Raw genomic sequence first — 17338 nt, 5'->3', positions numbered from 1 at the left:
GGACAGCGTCGGGGGCCGGTGGGCAGGGACTGTGGCTTTGAATTTCTGGGTGGTTTTTCCTTCTACTCTGGGTACTTGTTCAGGTGTTGGGGTCTCTCCACCCCCCATCCACATGTGTTTCTTTAGAAGCCTTTGGTCAACCAAGACCTTGACCTTCAGGCAGTTTGATCTGGGGTATTTTTGTTTGTTCTGTTTGAGATGTGTTTTTGTTTTTTTGTTGTTTTGTCTTGGTTTTAGATTTTCATCCTTGTGGTTCTGGAAAGCTTCTAATGTGTGGCATCTGACCAATTTTGAATTGGTCCTTTCTATAAAATCAGTATTTATAAGGCTGGGCCCAGACTGGTTTGTGTGTTGTTCAGGGAAGGGGTTTGGGAGAGAAGGGAGTCATGGGCCAGTGCATGGTGAAATGGAAAAAGTTGCGAGAAGAATCCTTAGCCGAGTCCCTTAGCCTGAGATTATTTTTGACTCTTCATCTGTGTCGTTTTGGATTCAAAAACCTCAAAATAGTAGACGCTCAAACAAGGTAGTTTTTATTTCTTTAGAAACCCAGCGTTTGGCAGGTATGGTGGACCTGAATTCATCTGGAACCCAGGCTCCTTCTAGCCCACTATTCCATTATTCTTTGGCTGTGGCCCTCATCCTCATGGTCCAAGATGGCTGCTGGAACTCCACGCATTACCATTTTGCAGGAAAGGAAGTCCCTTGCCTCCCAGAAGTACCACAGTGTACTTCTGTGCACATCTTACTGGTCAGAACTTTAGCCACGTGGAAGGGCTGCAGAGGAGACTGGGAAATGCAATCCTTTAGTTGGATGCATTATGCCCAACAAAAAACTCTTGCTAAAGATCCCTGTAATTAAAGCTTTAAAATATTCAGATAATTATTTACTAAAAGAAGAAGGAAAAATGGATATTGAGCAGTGGCTAACAGTCTCTGACATTCTTATCAAGGAATCAAAATTTCCAGAGACTAGGCTATATCATAGCAGTTATTAAATACTTAGATTTTAGAATCAAAGAAACCTGGGTTTGAATCTTGGCTTGGTTTTGTGGGATTTTTGGTTTCCTATAGCGGGAAGGCCAGATTATTTGGACTCTCCTGCTGAAAACCAGAAGTAAAAAAAATCTGAAAAGCATCAAATATTCAATAAAATACAGTTAAGGATATACTAAGCCAAAAATTTAAGGGAAAGGCCCATGGGGCCCTGAAGCCACTTTTGCTCTGAGGGTATTTGCTGATGTGAACAAACTTGGATTTCCTATTCGTAGCCTTACTGGGACAAGCAGGCAGAAGTCAAGTCAAAGCCTGTCCAAGGTGAATCTAATAGGAGGTGGGATCCCACCGAACTACAAGCTCAGGTAAGGCTGACCCAGAACACTGCAGAGGAGATGTTTTAGATGCTGAGGGAGGGACTTTCCTGGTGGTGCAGTGGTTAAGAATCCTTTGCCTGCCAATGCAGGGGACATGGGTTCAAGCCCTGATCTGGGAAGATCCCACATGCCACGGAGCAACTAAGCCTGTGCCAGCTACTGAGCCTGCGCTCTAGAGCCCGCGTGCCACAACTACTGAAGCCTGCGCGCCTAGAGCCCGTGCTCTGCGACGAGAGAAGCCACTGCAATGAGAAGCCCACGCACTGCAACGAAGAGTAGCCCTCGCTTGCTGCAACTAGAGAAAGCCCACACGCAGTAATGAAGACTCAACGCAGCCAAAAATAAAATAAATCAAATAAATAATTTTTTAAAAAGATTTATTGAACTAAAGCTAGGTCTGAAGTAGCACAGAGACCAAAAAAAGAAAGAAAATAGTAAGCAAGGTTATGGAGGATAGAGTGAGGAAGTCTAACACATTTAACTGGCGTTCTAGAATCAGAAGAGAGAATGGTGCAATGATAATATTTAAGGACACGATGATTGCAAATTCCAGACTGGTAAAAAGACCGGTATGCCCAGTGAGTCATAGGCAGGATAAATAAAAAGAAATGAATACCTAGACACATGCAGTGAAAGTGTCCAGCTGTGATCTTCAGCAATTGATTTCTCTGAAGCTCAGTTTCTTAATCTGAAAAATGAGAATACTGACAGTTCCTCAAAAGACTGACATGTGAGCTCTTGCATCTAGAATGTTCAACAGTTGTGCTCACCAAAGACACCTCATGGCCTCTTCATAGTGTGAAGCTGGGGGAGCCTAAGTTTGGGGGACAGATGGGAGCTGGGGGAAACATCACTTTGCCAAGCATCAGCAGCCTCATCTGTAATATGGGGCTCATGATCCTTACCCTGGATTCAAGTGGACAATGTGCCCTGGCATGTAGTACACTCAGCACGATGACCTGCAGGGAGGCAAGGGGCCAAGGACGTCACTGAACACACTGCTTCCCCTAACAGAGGTGATGGTTTCACCTACTTCTGGGATGGCTGTGAGGCTAAGGGGACGTGCTGCACTTTTGAGTGCTTGGCACCATGCCTGCCACACAAGAAATGAACTAACAGGGACTAACTTTGTGATTTGAGACCCTCCTGCCACCCTGGCTGTTGATATCTGTCAATTTCCTTTCTGAACTCAACTTCTGCCAATTCCACCTCTAAGAGGCTGTTAGTCCCCACCGCCCAAACCTCACTCAGACTTGCAGCCAGTTAAAAGCCTCAGGAGGAGCTACTTTTGACCAACAATCTGTTGGTCCAGCACAGGTGATTTTTGGAAGGGAGGTAGGACATGGGGATAGGAGCACAGCTGTGGGTGAGCATCTGGGCTCTGTTAATAACCGGTTTGTAATTCTCAGCCCTGGCCACCTCATTTGCAAAATGAGAACCGCAGTTGTCCTTCAGCCCGTGAGTTCTCTCGAGTCTTCGCCAGCCTTGAGTTGGCTTGCGAGGCTGCTGTTCACCTTCACTCTCTAACCCTGCATCCTGGCCTGGCATCCCTGTGGCCTACCAGGTCTCCATCAAAGTCACGAAATCAGCAGGTACGGAGCCCAACACGGGACTTCCTGTCTGGGTGCCCTTTAGGTTTGCGAGGGAGCTGTGAATGAACCAAACTTGAATCTTTAAGGACAGCATGTCCCAAAGTTTTGCTGATCATGAGACTTCCTCGGGTGCTTGTTACAGAGTCCCAGCCCCTCTCTGAAGTTCTGATTCAGTAGGTGGGACCTGGGAGTCTGCATTTTATTTATTTATTTATTTATTTGCCTCACTGCGCAGCTTGCGGGATCTTAGTTCCCTGACCAGGGGTTGAACCCGGGCCCCGGCAGTGAGAGTGCCGAGGCCTAACCACTGGACCGCCAGGGAATTCCCCGCATTTTTTAATAAGCACCCCAGTTGGGTCTGAAAATTAGGACTGGGAAATAATCTCTTGGGTCATCACTAGAGTTTGCAGTTACACACACCATCTCCCACTCCTGTACCCACAGCCAAAAGGGAAAGGATTGTTTGGTGTAACTAGTTGACCCATTTCTACCATAAGTACACTCAAAACTGTCAAAACCCAGTGTTTCCCAAAGTATCTTCTGAGGTACCATGGTTCTGTGAGGTGCTTCCCAATAAAGGGGTTCCGTGGTGAAATACTTTGGGGAAACATTGCATTCTCTTTCTTGAAAATTCACATTGTGCAAATGAAGAAACTCATTTAATGTTGTCTCACCCCACTTTGGTCCCCCTTTTCATGCAACACCTATGTATGCTAGTTCTACAGGATATATTTTGCAGAAACACTGGTTTATTGGCCATTGGATCTGGCAGAATCTGGAGTTCCCAAGTACTGGCTTCCATCTCCTCTGTTCCCTGCTTACGAGCACATCTTCTGTGGGCTCCCCATGGCACATCCATGTGGGAGTTGGGTTTGGACTGATGCGGTAGCAAGGCTGCCATTCTGGAGAAGGAACTGCCACAAAAACATAAGACACAGAGAATTCATTTGGTCAGGGGTATTGCTGGTCCAGATGCCGTTTGCTGACTAAAATGGAGAACGGCATTTGGCCCCTGCAGACCTGCAGCCCAAGTGTTTCCCTCAGGGCAGCGGCCAAGCTCTTATTCCTTTGGCTCTCACACCACAGTGGTCTGTCTCTTCCATGTCTTTGAAGAGTGGCAGCTTGAGATAAAGAAAGAGGGTCTTCCAGTCAGAGCACAAGCAGAGCCAAAGGTGTTAAAAAAGGACAAGGCAGCACACCGCAAGCAGGCCTGGCCCGAGCTCCTCGGCTCCAGGTGCCCTCGTCACATCTGCTGCTGGGTGCTTCTCCCTCAGAGTCCGCCAGGCAGGCTATAGCCCCAGGTATTCAGCCAGGAACACGGCCAGGATGCGGCTCAGGTTGTGTACCGTGGGTGGGTGCAGGTTGGCCTCAGAGTCATCGGACGTGTGCCAGACAGAGGGGAAGGGTGTGGAGATGAGGTGGAGCACGGGGACCCCTGCAGGACAGAGAGGAGGCTCAGGCTTGTGCGTGGCCCCCAACTGACCCAGGAGCCCAGGCCCACGTCTGGGGAACCTTGTCTTGTCCCCCGCAGCAGAAGATACTCTGTTGTGGCACTTGAAGAATTCTGAACAATGATTTTCAGTGTGTGAGGGTACATGTCCGTTTTAAAAATACATCCAGTATATTATTTTCATAACGCAAATTAGAAAAACTCAAAACTTAACGGATTATGGAAAGAAGGGAAGGAGGTCTTTGACCTTCCTCACCGGGTGTACATTATTAGGCTCTTTTTCTCTTCTTTACTGATAGTTAACATTTATGTTCTATTCCAGGCCCGAGTCTAAGGCCATAAACACACACAATTTTATCCTTACAATAATCATGTAAGGTGTACTATAATACCCCTGTTTTACAGATGTGGACACTGAGACACAGAGGCAGGCAGAGTGACTTGCCTAAGGTCTCGCCTCTAGTAAAGAGCACAGTCAGAATTTGAACCCAGGCCACATGTCTCCAGAGTGTGTGCTCCTAACCCTTGCACTGCATTGGGTTCCTGTCCTCAGAGTGTTTCACTCTTTGTTTGTCCAGATTTGGTAAATATCTGTCCCCCTGCTAGACAGGAGCCAGGTGGATTATGGCCCGTCACTGTATCCCTGACAGCTGGCTCAGTACCTGCCTTGGGAAGTATTCAGTGAATGAATCAATAAAGGCATTGTAAGAAATGCATATTTGTTGAATGAGTAAATTATAGAATAAAAATTTAAAAAGCAGTTTTTAGCACTTACTGTATATGCCAAGCACCGTGTAAGAAGGCATTTTATATATCTAATCTCATCTAATCCTCCCAACCCTGTGATTAAGAATACATAACATAAATTTGGTGTAGCCACTATGGAAAACAGTATGAAGGTTCCTCAAAAAATTAAAAATAAAACTGCCATATGAAGAAAAAAAGAATACATACATACGTATGTGTTTGTATGTATCTATCTCTTCTTTTTCCAGAAGAAATGGGGCCACAGAGAGGCTCAGTAATTTGCCGTAGGTCAACCAATGGTAAGCTGCAGATCGCAGAACCCAGACCTATCCAATTCTAAAACCTGTTTTGAACCCCTCTACCAGAGGTCGTCAACCCTGGCTGTGCATCAGAATCACCTGGGAGTTTTGTAAAAATAATGTAGAGGCCCCAGATTGTGGTTCAGGAGGCCTGAAACGTGACTGGGCATTTTTCGAAGCTCAGGTGATTATGCTGGGTGGCCAAGGGCTTGAGAGGCAAGAACTAGAAGAAACTGCAATCACTGAGGCACAACCAGTAATAGCTAACATTTCTTGAACACTCGCTAGTGCCAGGCACTGGTCCAAGGTCTTTACATTCAATCCCCTCAACAACTATGAGATGGAGGCTGTTATCATCCCCATCCTTACAGATGAGGAAATCAAGGCACAAAGAGGTTAAGCAGTTTGCCACCTTCCCTAATCTGGGAAGGGGCCAGGGCCAGGTCGTATCTGTGGCTCCCTGGGACCCCTGCCCACCACTCCTCCCCACTGCAAGTACCTCGGCGGAGGAAGGGGATGTGGTCGTCTTCCACAGAGCCAGGGGGCTCCCCGGGCTGGAAGTACATCACTTCCCAAGGATGAGACTGCAGTAGGTTCAGACGGTGCAGGCGCTTCTCTGGGGGCGGTGGGGATTAGAGAGCAAGGGTCAGCCCCTCAACGGTCAAAGGTTCCCCTGCTCACAAATCAGAGGAGGGCAGGGGGTCTGGGGGCGAAGCACTGATCGTCCCAACAAGGATGAATGTTAGTTACCCCTTACCGCAGGCCAACGATGTTCCCAGTCTCAATTAATCCCGCTGAGTCTAAAGAGGTAGATACCCCTATTATTACCATCATGCCCATTTTACAGATAGGAAATTGAGGCTCAGAGAGAGGAAGCCACTTGCCCAAGCTCACACAGCTGGTAAGAAAGAGAGCCAGAATTTGAACCTGGGGCTATCTGACCCCAGAGCCCCCGTTTGTAATCACTTCATTTGACTGCTGTGGGGTCTTTTTGTGTTTCTGTCCTAGTGCTTTAGAGAGAGACTAGGGAGGTAGAGGGAAGGCTGGATGACCCCTTAGAGGACAGGTGCCTTGCCTCCCTCCAGCGTCCCAGGTGGGTGCCTGCCTCCTTACCGATGCTCCTCAGCCGATGGAACCAGCGGACCGTGCGAGGAAAGTGACTGTAGAAGGTCGGGTTGGGGGCTCCCAGGAGATCAAGAAGCATAAAGAGATCCTAAGGAGAGAGGCCAGGACTGGAGAGGCCAGGCGGGATGCTGCCAGCCTCGTGTCACCCGCTTCCCACCTCACCAGAACCCAGTGGGGCCTGGTCTTACAATAGCCTGGATCCTGGTGAAGCCGGGGCTGTGGGGTGCAGACTCCATGAGCTGGGCCAGGTGCCGGGAGCCGTAAAGCGAGTCCTTGGGTCCCCACTCCTTCAGTGCCTCTTCACCGTCCAAGAAGAGCAGCTGCAAGGTCACTGGGGCTGCCTGTGAGGGCCAGTGGTCAGGGCCAGCGCAGTGCCAGCCCTCAGCCTCAGTGCACACACATTTCCTGCCTGCTTGCACAGCTGACGAGGGCAAGCTAAGTCTCCTCGCTCGAAGAGCACGGTGGCCAAGAGTACAGACTTGGAGCCAGACTGCCTGCGTTCAAATCCTGGCTGGGCTGCTCAGTAGCCAAGCAGTCGTGGGTAAGTTACTAAGTTCTCAAAGCACCGGCTTCCTTATGTAGAAATGGGGTTAATACCAGTCCTCATCATAGGGTAGGATTCGAACCCAGGTCCTAGGACAGCGCCTGGCACATAGTAACTAAACAAGGGTTAGCTCTGATTGTAATTGTTATTCCTCAAGTTCATGTAGCAAAAGAGACAGACCCACAAATAAATAATTATACAAACGGTGAAATGCAGTCGGGCAAATGCTTCCAAGAACAACAGCGTCCTGATCTGGCCTAGGGAACATGTCAGGTCTATCGGAAAGGATGTTTGCACTGAGGCTGAGTAGGAGCTGGCCTGGTAAAATGGAGCAGAGGGAAGAGTGTTCCCCGGTGAGGAAGCAACATGAATCGGGACTGGGGCCAAAGAAGGGGCCAAAGCGGTTTGAGTAGAGACCCAAGGGGTCAGCAAGGGAGCTTGGGCTTTGTTACAGGGGCACCGGGGTTTGAGCCATGGAAGGGATCTGAGCAGGGGAGGAGCGTGAGGAGATCTGTGTTTCCGTTCATTCATTCCATACATTTTTTAAAAAATGTTTTCCCACAGGGTTGATGTTTTTATCTTTTTGTTGTTGTTGTTTTAGCATGTGGGCTCTTAGTTCCCCGACCAGGAATCGAACCCATGCCCCTGCATTGGAAGCGCAGAGTCCTAACCACTGGACCACCAGGGAAGTCCCTCCATACATTTTTATTGACATCCTACTCTATGCCAGGCAATATTCTCAGCCCAGAGGATACAGCAGGAAATAAACGCAGCCAAGGGCCTGGCTATCTGGAGCTTATTCTAGTTGGGGAAACATAAACAAATCAACACAAAGCACCATGAGGCATGGGAGAGTGACAGGGAGCTATTTTAGGGTGGCTGGGAAGGTCTCTTTGAGGAGGTGACATCAAAGTGGACATCTGAATGAAGGGTGGCAGCCAGCCAGGAATATATCTGAGAAAATCACATTCTAGGCAGAGCAAAGAGTAAGTGCAAATGCCTGGGGTGGGAGTGAGTTGTGTGGCTTGAGGTACACAGAGGAGGTGGGAGGCTAGAGTGGAGTGAGTAAGGGGTGAGAGGTGGGAGGGGAGACCAGAGAGGTGAGAGGGCACACCTCGGCTAAGAGAAGGGCTCTGGCTTACTTGTGGAACAAGGTGAGAGCTGTGGGAGAGAAGGGACAGGATCTGACATTCAGGAAATGGAAAGACCCTGTGGCTGTGTTGTGGAGCAGAGGAAGACAAGACCAAGCACGGGATGGTGTTGGTATGGACCAAGGCAGAGGCAGTCCCCACCCACCCACCCCCACCCTACCCCGGCTCCTCACCTGCTCCTTGGCTCTAGCCAGCTCCAGGTCCAGGGCCTGGGCCAGCTCCAGTAGGAGGGCGCAAGGCACAGCCGAATCCGTGGCCCCCACAAAGGGGGCTGACCCAGATGGGAAGAGCTTCGAGTCGTAATGGCAGGCAAGGGTGAGGTGACGGGCAGCCCTTGGGTCCAGCGTGGCCACCACGTTGCTGAAGTGCAGTGGCCCCAGGGGTGTCGAGGCTGTGAAGGGGTCCAGTTCTACATGCCAGCCTGCTGTCAGGGTCCGCAGTGTGGCCTCCAGGAACTAGTGGCAAGAGAGAGGTGGGAGAGTGGGTGGGGACTGGGGAGAAGGTCGGAAGAAGGGCCATGTGACCTGAACCATGCCGAGCAGTCAGGTTGCCTCACAAATCTCACTTTAATTTAATCGTTCCCTTGATACACTTCTGCTGAGTACCTACTAAGTGCCAGCCATGGAGTGACCCTGTCTCTTGATGCCAAGACTAATCACAGCTCACCCTTCCATAGCACTCACTCTGTGCCAAGCCCTTGTTCTAGGAACCCTGTGGAGTGGGGACTGTCAATGGTTCCATTCTGCAGATGAGGCAACTGAGGCACAGAGAAGTTAAGAAACTAGTTTAAGGTCACACTCCAAGTGGCTGATGTGGATTTGAACTCAGGCAGTGTTCAAATGACTCTCAATACTTTCTGAGAGGCAATGTAGAGATGTTACCACACCGGCTCTGGAGCCAACCCATTTGGGTTGAAACCCTAGGTATATCATTCATTAGCTGTGGGATTTGGGCAAAATGCCTAACTATTCTGCGCCTCAGTTTCCCCATCTACACAATGAAGATCAGATTGGTGCCCACCTCATCCGGCTGTTGCTGATGCTTAGCATATAGTAAGATTTTGGTGGGGGCAGTAAAGAGGGCAATGGTCTGGTGGTTAGCAGGATAGGACTCTAGAGTCAGATTACGCCCAGCCAGAGCCCTAGCTCTGCCACTTGGGCAGAATACCTATTTCCTTGGTGGGCTGCGGGGTCAGGGGTTGGAGGTGGGGCCCCTTACCTTTCTGACTTGGAGATTGCCGGGGCTGCCGGGGGTCCGCACAACCAGCAGGGGGCGCAGATAATTGTTCCAGAGACGGTGAGGGTCCAGTTGCCCCACCACCCTCCGCACCCCGGCTTCGGGGAGACTTCCGATCGACGGGCCCTTGGGAAGGAGGTGGGGAAGAGAAGAGCAGAGCGTGAAAGCAACACTCATTCCAACCCTACCCTGGGAGCTGTCGTCCCTAAGAAGCCCCAGTTCCTCTTCCTAATCGCAGCCTCCAGCATCGGAGGTTTCTAGGATAAATCCTAGACTCGGGAAAATACCCCCAAGCCCATCCGGCCCAGCCCACCCCCATCTTGATGGGGGAAATCGAGGCGCAGCGACAGTAAGGGACTCTTCCAAATAAATGACTTTAGGATTAGAACCCAGAACTCCCAGTGTTACTCCTCCAGACCCTTCCTCTTACGGGGTAACCGCTATTACAGAACAAGCCCGAAGCCTCATTCCGTTGGAAAGAGGCATGTGCTCTAAAGACGGAGACGGCGGCACCTGCGGCTAGGGCAATCCGATAAAGATAGAGTCACGTCAACCTGAAACCTCGGAGAAGGGGAGGCGGGAAATAAGGGCTCCCGCAGTGCCCACGTCCCCTCCCGGCCTCACCCGCAGCTCCCGGCCTAGCGGCAGCTCCTCAGACTGGCGGTGCCAGCCGCTCCAACTGGTGTATAACACCGAGGCCACCGCCAGCGCCAGCAGCAGCAGAGGCAACAGCTGCGCCCGAGGTAGCAGGCGGCGCTTGGGCGGTGAGGGTGGCTCCAAAAGGCCGCGTTCCCCGAGCCGTAGCCGGGGCCGCCCGCGGCCCCCGGAACGCATGGCAGCTTTGCCCTGAAAACCGGTCTGGGACAGCGGATAGAGTTTAGGCCCAGCCAAGTCCCACCCCGTGGAATCACGGGACCAATGAGCAACAAGAGCGGCTGCACCATCCCACACTTCCGCGGGCAGTAAAGCCAATGGGACTTTCGTTCTGAGGACACGCCTCCCTGTCTCCCCGGAGCTTTGGGGGTTGGTTCCCCTGAGGGTTGCACAACCCAAAAGGGAGCGCGAAAGAGGTAGGCACCGCCTCAGCGGAGGAGGGGAAGCCAATGAGAATCGTTTGATCATGGAAAACATTCGACCTGGCGGGCGCAGGTCCACGCCCCTCCCGGATGTAGGCAAAGGATTGGTTACCCCTAGTCAAAAGATCAATAGACACTTAAATGAACGGTCTCTGAAGGAAAAGGGGAGGGGTCCATCCCGGAAGCGAGGAGCGGATTGGCTTCGCGGAGGCCGCTACCCCAAAGACAGGGTGGGCGGGCATGTGGAAATAGCTTGTCCTTTCCTTCCTTCAACCTGTGCGGTTCTACAACAAAATGGTTTGAGTCAGTCCCGCTTTCTTTTCCTCTCCACTATCGTGAACATCCGCCCCGTACTGTCCTGAATGGCCGGGAATCACCGTGTGAAGCTTTTATCCCACAGCCGCGAAGGGCTGGTGGAAATCGCTATGGCAACTGGCCACGCCCCCACCCGCTGGTTGGGTTTGCGCAGGCGCCCACGGAAGTGGGCCGCAGGAAGCGGAAGTCCCGCCTCTGTCGCGCTCTCTGTGGAAGGCTGAGGCAACGCGGAGACGGTGGTGACTTGAGAGTGCGGCCACCACCATCGCCAACATGTGAGGCCGGGCTAGGCTTAGGTGGCGGGAGTGGGGTTGAGGGTGTATATTTGGTCACTTACCGGTGGAAGGGGATGGGCAGAGCCGGGGGCGGAGGCAAACATTTTAGGGGTAAAGTGGCATACTTTTCTACTGATGCGTTTGAGAACGGACGTGGGGCCTTTGACGGATTCTGACTTCGGGAGGAGGGACAGCTTTATCTGATAACGGGCTGGGTTTTCCCAAATAATGAATCTTACTGAAATGAATTTTAAGGGGAAGCGCTTTTACGAATAAAGAACCTGGAAGAGGGGAGTACGGACTTGTAGGAAAAACGATCTTAGATAAGGGGATAATTTGAGCTGGAGACGGTTGGCTTTCCAACTACATTCTCGATTTTTACGGATAACGAGTTACGGGAATGATTTTCCTTACGTATTCATTCAACAGTTATTTATTGAGTGCTCGTATATCAGGCTGCTTTAGACACGTAGGCTCTATCAGTAAATTACCCCACTCCCCCAAGGAAGAAAATCCCCTTCTGCATCTTATGGGATGGGAAGAGGCAGGCAGTAAACGTAATGGTAATAAACAGGTAAAGTATGTGGTGTGTTAGGTGACCGGGACTATGAATAAAGAAACAGTAGAGCAGGGTGAAACAATGTGGAAGGCTACTTTTGAGAGACAGGACACATAAAGGAGGCAACACTTGAGCAAAAACCTGAAGAAAGTGAGAGAGTGTACCACAGAGATATCTGGGGAGGTATCCAGGCAGAGGGAAAAGCAAATGCAGGGACTCAAGAAGAAAGTTTGCCTAATATCTATTTTTTAATATAAATGTATCTGTTTTTATTTATTTATTTTTGGCTGCGTTGGGTCTTCGTTGCTGCGCGCGGGCTTTTCTCTAGTTGTGGCGAGCGAGGGCTACTCTTCGTTGTGGTGCCCGGGCTTCTCATTGCGGTGGCTTCTCTTGTTGCGGAGCACGGGCTCTAGGTGTGCGGGCTTCAGTAGTTGTGGCTCGCTGGCTCTAGAGCGCATGCTCAATAGTTGCGGCTCACAGGCTCTAGAGCGCAGGCTCAGTAGTTGTGGCGCACGGACTTAGTTCCACTGCATGTGGGATCTTCCCAGACCAGGGCTCGAACCCGTGTCCCCTGCATTGGCAGGCGATTCTTAACCACTGTGCCACCAGGGAAGCCCATGAGAGGGTTTTGAAGAGTGAGATGATATATGACTTGAGTCTTGGCACCATCCCCGAGACTGCTTTGTGGAGAGCAAACTGTTGGGGAGTGTGGATGGAGGCAGCGAGACCAGTAGGAGAGAGATGATGGAGGTTTAAGCCATGGTAAGAAATGGACAGATTCCGATATATTTTAGCGGCAGATGACAGGATTTGCTGACAGATTGAATATAGGATGTGGGAGAAGGAAAGAAGAGTCAAGTTGACATTAAGAGTTTTTGCTTAAAGAACTAGAAGGATGGAGTTGCCATTGATGGAGATGAGGAAGGCTGTGGATAGTATAGTATAAGTTGGGGGTATTGGGGGATCTGGAGTTCAGCCTAGGACGTGAAGGGTGGAAATATCTGTTAAGCATCCAAGTGGGGATGCCGAGAGAGGATCGAGCAGGAGGGTGGGTGTGTGAGGGAGACACCGAGCCAGAGGCCATGAGCAGCCAGGCTCCGGCTCTGGGCCCTCTCACCTATGGGTTCCATACTTGCCCACTTAGGAGCCTCCTCAACAAGCCCAAGAGTGAGATGACCCCGGAGGAGCTGCAGAAGCGGGAGGAGGAGGAGTTTAACACAGGGCCACTCTCCGTGCTCACCCAGTCGGTCAAGAACAACACGCAAGTGCTCATCAACTGCCGCAACAACAAGAAACTCCTGGGCCGTGTGAAGGCCTTTGACAGGTAAACGCCTGGGTCTGGGGAGGTGTTCTTTCCAGGCCTGGAGAAGCAGTCCCAGCTCCAGTCCGAAGCCCAGGGCAGAAGCATCTCAGGACCTCAAGATGTGGTGGTCTATCGTTGTCCCTCCAGCTGTGAAGCACAGTGGTTATGGTCATGTACTTGGGAGCCAGTCTTCCTGGGTTCATGTCCCAGCTCTGCCTCTTAACAGCCATGTGACCTTTGGCAAGTGACTTTATCTTGTCCGTACAGTGGCAGTAATCATGGTGGTTGCAAAGATTCAATCACTTAATATATGTGAAGCGTAGTAAGTCGTTAGAAGTTGAGCATTTGGCACCCAGAGCTCTTAATCAGTTTTTTTGCAGTTATTGCATAATGAGAGCGTCCACCTGGGTCAGGTACTGTTTTAGGCTCCAGAGATACAGCAATGATGGAAACAAACATGGTTCCTGTACTCAGGGAGCTTATGCTGTAGGCAGGGAAGCCGACAGCAAACATGTAAATAATGTCATAAAGACAAGTGATTATAAATTCTATGCAGAAAAGTAAAGCCAGGTAAGAGTTTGAAGTACCAGGAAGGAGGTGCTGTCTTGGGTAGATAACATGGGAGGCCTCAAAGGAAGACGCAACGGTGGACAGGTATGAATAAAATGAAGGTGCAAGCTAGGGTCTGAGTGTTTCAGCCATAGGGAGCAGCAAATGATTTTTCCTCTCTGGGCCTCAGTTTCCTTATCTGTGAAATATGCATCATAATAATACCCCTCAGAACAGTTGTGAGGCTTAAATGATATGTGTGAAGAGCACTTGGCTCAGTACCTAACACATAATAAATGCTCAGTAAACATATGACCTGCAGCCTTTAGTTAGCATTTGGGAAGTGCTTTCCTCACAGTGGTGTGATGAAACTTACTCCTGGAATGCTTTTGCCACTAGCTTTTATGTGACCATGAACAAGTCTTTCACTCAGCCTTAGTTTCCCCTTGAATAAAATGAGAATGAGAACAACAGGAAGTGCCGGGTACAGGAGGCAGATAGGTCTGGATTCGAACACAGGCTCTGCCACTTCCAGACTCTGACCTTGGGTGAGTCACTTCATCCCACTATGCTCAGTTTCCTGCTCTAGAAGCTGGAGAGGACTAGCAAACCAGTCAGTGTTTACCTCCTGGGGGTGAGATGCAGGGAGGATTGATGGGTTAATGCTTAGAAAGTGCTTAAAGGGGCCTGGTGAGTGCCTATATGGTAAGTGCTCAAGGTGGTGGATATATATGTATATATATATATATATATAATTTTTTAAGTTGACTCTTTCCTTTTCCCCTAGCTTCCTCCTGTGCCCCCATATCATCCTCTCATCCCTCTCCCCACCTAGCCTACCACCCTAGTATGTGTCCTGCCATGTTTGATTCACCCAGAGACTCCCTTGTGGTGGTAGTTAACAGCTTTATTGAGGCATAATTGATCTGTCATAATATTGTTTTTAAGATAGAATCATCTGTGTGCTCTGTTGCATCTTGTTTTTTCACACAAATCAGTGGTCTGAGGACATCACTGCAAGTTAGCTAGGGTATTCTTAACCACTTTATTTACTTAATTATGTTACTTTCTTGAGTGAGCGATGGATGCAAAATTTGAAAAATACAAAAGGCACCCAATGAAGAGAAAGTCTTCCCTCTCCATGCACCAGTTGCCCTCCCCGGGGACCCATCATGGCTAATTTCTCAGGTCTCCTCCAGGAGGATTACTTGCACAGAACATCATACATGTAGATACAGGAGGGTGCTTTTTATTTATTTTTAAGTCACTACTAATGGCATGCCACGCCGTTTTAGACCTTGGTTTTTTCACTTAACAATATACCTTGGAAATGTTCCCATATTGGTATGCTACTTCCTTTTTTTAACGTATTTTCTCTGAATTGGTAATATATTCACATGATTTCCGAAACAGTAATAACAGTCCAATGAAAAGTTTCCATCTGGTTTGTCTCCAGTCTACCCAGGTCACCCCACTGCCACCAGTCTTTAGGTGTATTTCAAGGATTTAGTATTGCACAACCAGGTGGTGGAATGTATGTTTTTCCTACCCACTTTTTTCCTACAGAAGGTTGCTTTCCATGCATCCTGTTCCCTCCCTTGCCTTTTTCACTCAGCAGTATCTCCTGGAGGTTACTGCATAGCAAGGCACAGAGCTTCCTCATGTGCTCCTCACGAGCTTCCTCGTCTTTCTTTTTTTTAATAAATTTACTTATTATTTATTATTTTTGGCTGCGTTGGGTCTTCGTTGCTACTCTGCATTGCGCTGCGTGGGCTTCTCACTGCAGTGCCTTCTCGTTGCGGAGCGTGGGCTCTAGGCGCGGAGGCTTCTGTAGTTGTGGCGCCCAGGCTTAGTTGCTCCGCGACATGTGGGATCTTCCCAGACCATGGCCCGAACCCGTGTCCCCTGCATTGGCAGGTGGATTCTTAACCACTGCGCCACCAGGGAAGCCCCCTCGTCTTTCTTATGCTTGGTAATATTTCCCTGTATCCTCCTATCCCTTTACCTTGCTTTAATTTTTCTTCATAGCACTTGCTACCACCTGACAGTATATTACAGCTGTCTTTGTTTACTTATTTAGTGTTCTTCTCCCCTCACTAGACTGCAGACCCCATGAGGGCAGGGATATTATCTCTTTTATTCATTGTTGTATTCATTGCAAGCGTTTGTTGACTGAGCTAATCCATACTGTCGTCACACGTGCCCACCCAGCACCCTGAGGACAGGGACAGAAAGCAGGACTGGAGTGGAGGCGTCATGTACCGGCCTCAGGCCCCAGGGACCTCTGGTTCTCCAAAGAGAAGTCGTACCTTTGCTTATGCCACCAGAAGTACTCGGAGTTAAAAAGCATAAGCAGCACCATTTCATTTGCCTTTATCCTGTGCCAGGCCCTGTTCTAAGTACTTGACAAGAATACTGTATTGATGCATTTAATCTTCACAACAGCCCTAGGAGGTAGGCACCATGAATGTCTCCATTATAGAGAGGAGGAAACTGAGGCACAGAGGAGTGAAGTCCTTTGCCCAAGCTTCAAGCTGAGGACTTGCAGAGGTGGCCTTGGAGCCCCAGCCATCCTGGTCCCGGGCCTGCACCTTCCCCCATGCCACGCTGATGGAGGAAGTGGCAGTGCTGCACAGAGGAGGGGGTCAGGAGGCTCCCTCTAATTCCTGATGCCTCCTTCTGCCCACCAGGCACTGCAACATGGTGCTGGAGAACGTGAAGGAGATGTGGACCGAAGTCCCCAAGAGTGGCAAGGGCAAGAAGAAGTCCAAGCCAGTCAACAAGGACCGCTACATCTCAAAAATGTTCCTGCGCGGGGACTCGGTCATTGTGGTCCTGCGGAACCCGCTCATCGCCGGCAAGTAGGGGCCTCCTCCCTGCCGTCAGAACTTACCCCTCGTCTTGCAAAGACCTGCCCTTTGTGCTGGGAATAATAAAGTCATGTGTTTTTTCTAGTGGCCTCTGTCTGTTCACAGGGCCTAGAGAGTGGGGCAGACCCAGGAGGGGGGCAGCCGGGCATGGGGCCAAGCATGGGGATTGGGACCTCTCTGAGCAGGTGAAGAGGCCTGGTCTCTGCCCCTTCCAGGCCTGACTTTCCCCTTCTGTGAAGTGAATTGGTTGGGCAGAGCGAGCTTTTGCTGCCTTTTGTGCTTTAATTTGTTCTAGCTTCTCGTCACTCTCTTTCTCTTCCTTCTCCCCACCTCTCAGTAAGTCGGTTTCACTCAAAATTTCTTTCAGTCTTTTTTTTTTTTTTTCCATTTGTTCAGTCAGACATTCCTCCAAGTGCCTGCTCTGTGCCCAGCCCTGTGTTGCAATGCCGGGGACACAGCCGTGCCCAGAAGAGCCCCCAAGCTGCCCTCACTGACAGGAGAAAGAGCTGCAGTTAAAGCAGTTAGTACTCAATACCAACAGCGTTTGTAGCTGACACCTGACCTGTGCGGTTGCCAGGCCCTGCACTCTGTGCTGTTCAGACTTCCTAACAACTCTGAGCAGGCACTGTGATTTATTACTTCCAATTCCGGAGGCGGGGACTGGGGCACAAAGAGGTGATGGCGCCTCCCCAGGGGTATCCAGCCAGGAAGTGGTGATGCCGCCATTCAAACCCACCCTGCTCCTGAGCCTGTGGCCTAGCCCCTGAACGCTGCTGCCCTCAAATCACAGCTTAACTACCCTTGAGAGAAATTCTCTGACAAATGTAGGGAGATAGAGGTGGGAAAGGGGGACCTTACTTATTGTGGGTGGATTAAG

At 50.1% G+C, this 17338-nt stretch overlaps 2 protein-coding genes across 2 annotated transcripts; one reads left to right on the top strand and one right to left on the bottom strand.

Moving 5' to 3' along the window:
• Positions 1-3797: 3797 nt before the first annotated feature.
• QPCTL (glutaminyl-peptide cyclotransferase like) lies at positions 3798-10371 on the bottom strand. Its single transcript, XM_082862372.1, has 7 exons — positions 10139-10371; positions 9497-9640; positions 8452-8733; positions 6772-6924; positions 6572-6671; positions 5958-6074; positions 3798-4397 (listed from the first exon to the last, which is right to left on the bottom strand). Exons 1-7 carry the CDS (start codon positions 10346-10348, stop codon positions 4252-4254), a joined length of 1152 nt encoding a protein of 383 aa, XP_082718498.1. The 5' UTR covers positions 10349-10371; the 3' UTR covers positions 3798-4251.
• A 733-nt stretch (positions 10372-11104) lies between these two features.
• SNRPD2 (small nuclear ribonucleoprotein D2 polypeptide) lies at positions 11105-16545 on the top strand. Its single transcript, XM_082862709.1, has 3 exons — positions 11105-11180; positions 12884-13063; positions 16282-16545. Coding segments are annotated over exons 1-3 (357 nt in total). The 5' UTR covers positions 11105-11178; the 3' UTR covers positions 16457-16545.
• Positions 16546-17338: the final 793 nt, after the last annotated feature.

Source organism: Leucopleurus acutus (assembly GCF_964270905.1).
Source record: "Leucopleurus acutus genome assembly, chromosome: 20".
Taxonomy (NCBI): Eukaryota; Metazoa; Chordata; class Mammalia; order Artiodactyla; family Delphinidae; genus Leucopleurus; species Leucopleurus acutus.
The sequence above is the reverse complement of the archived record's forward strand: the minus strand, read 5'-3'. Positions and strand labels throughout refer to the sequence as shown.

What these genes read in the sequence shown, in the direction of transcription:
- SNRPD2 (XM_082862709.1), top strand. An exon ending in CGTGTGAAGGCCTTTGACAG is followed by an intron (nt 13,064 to 16,281) that starts GTAAACGCCTGG and finishes TCTGCCCACCAG; the next exon opens with GCACTGCAACATGGTGCTGG.
- QPCTL (XM_082862372.1), bottom strand. Translation starts at nt 10,348, where the DNA reads ATGCGTTCCGGGGGCCGCGGGCGGCCCCGGCTACGGCTCGGGGAACGC. An exon ending in TCACCAGGATCCAGGCTATT is followed by an intron (nt 6,672 to 6,771) that starts GTAAGACCAGGC and finishes CTCTCTCCTTAG; the next exon opens with GATCTCTTTATGCTTCTTGA. An exon ending in CCATCGGCTGAGGAGCATCG is followed by an intron (nt 6,075 to 6,571) that starts GTAAGGAGGCAG and finishes CACCGCCCCCAG; the next exon opens with AGAAGCGCCTGCACCGTCTG.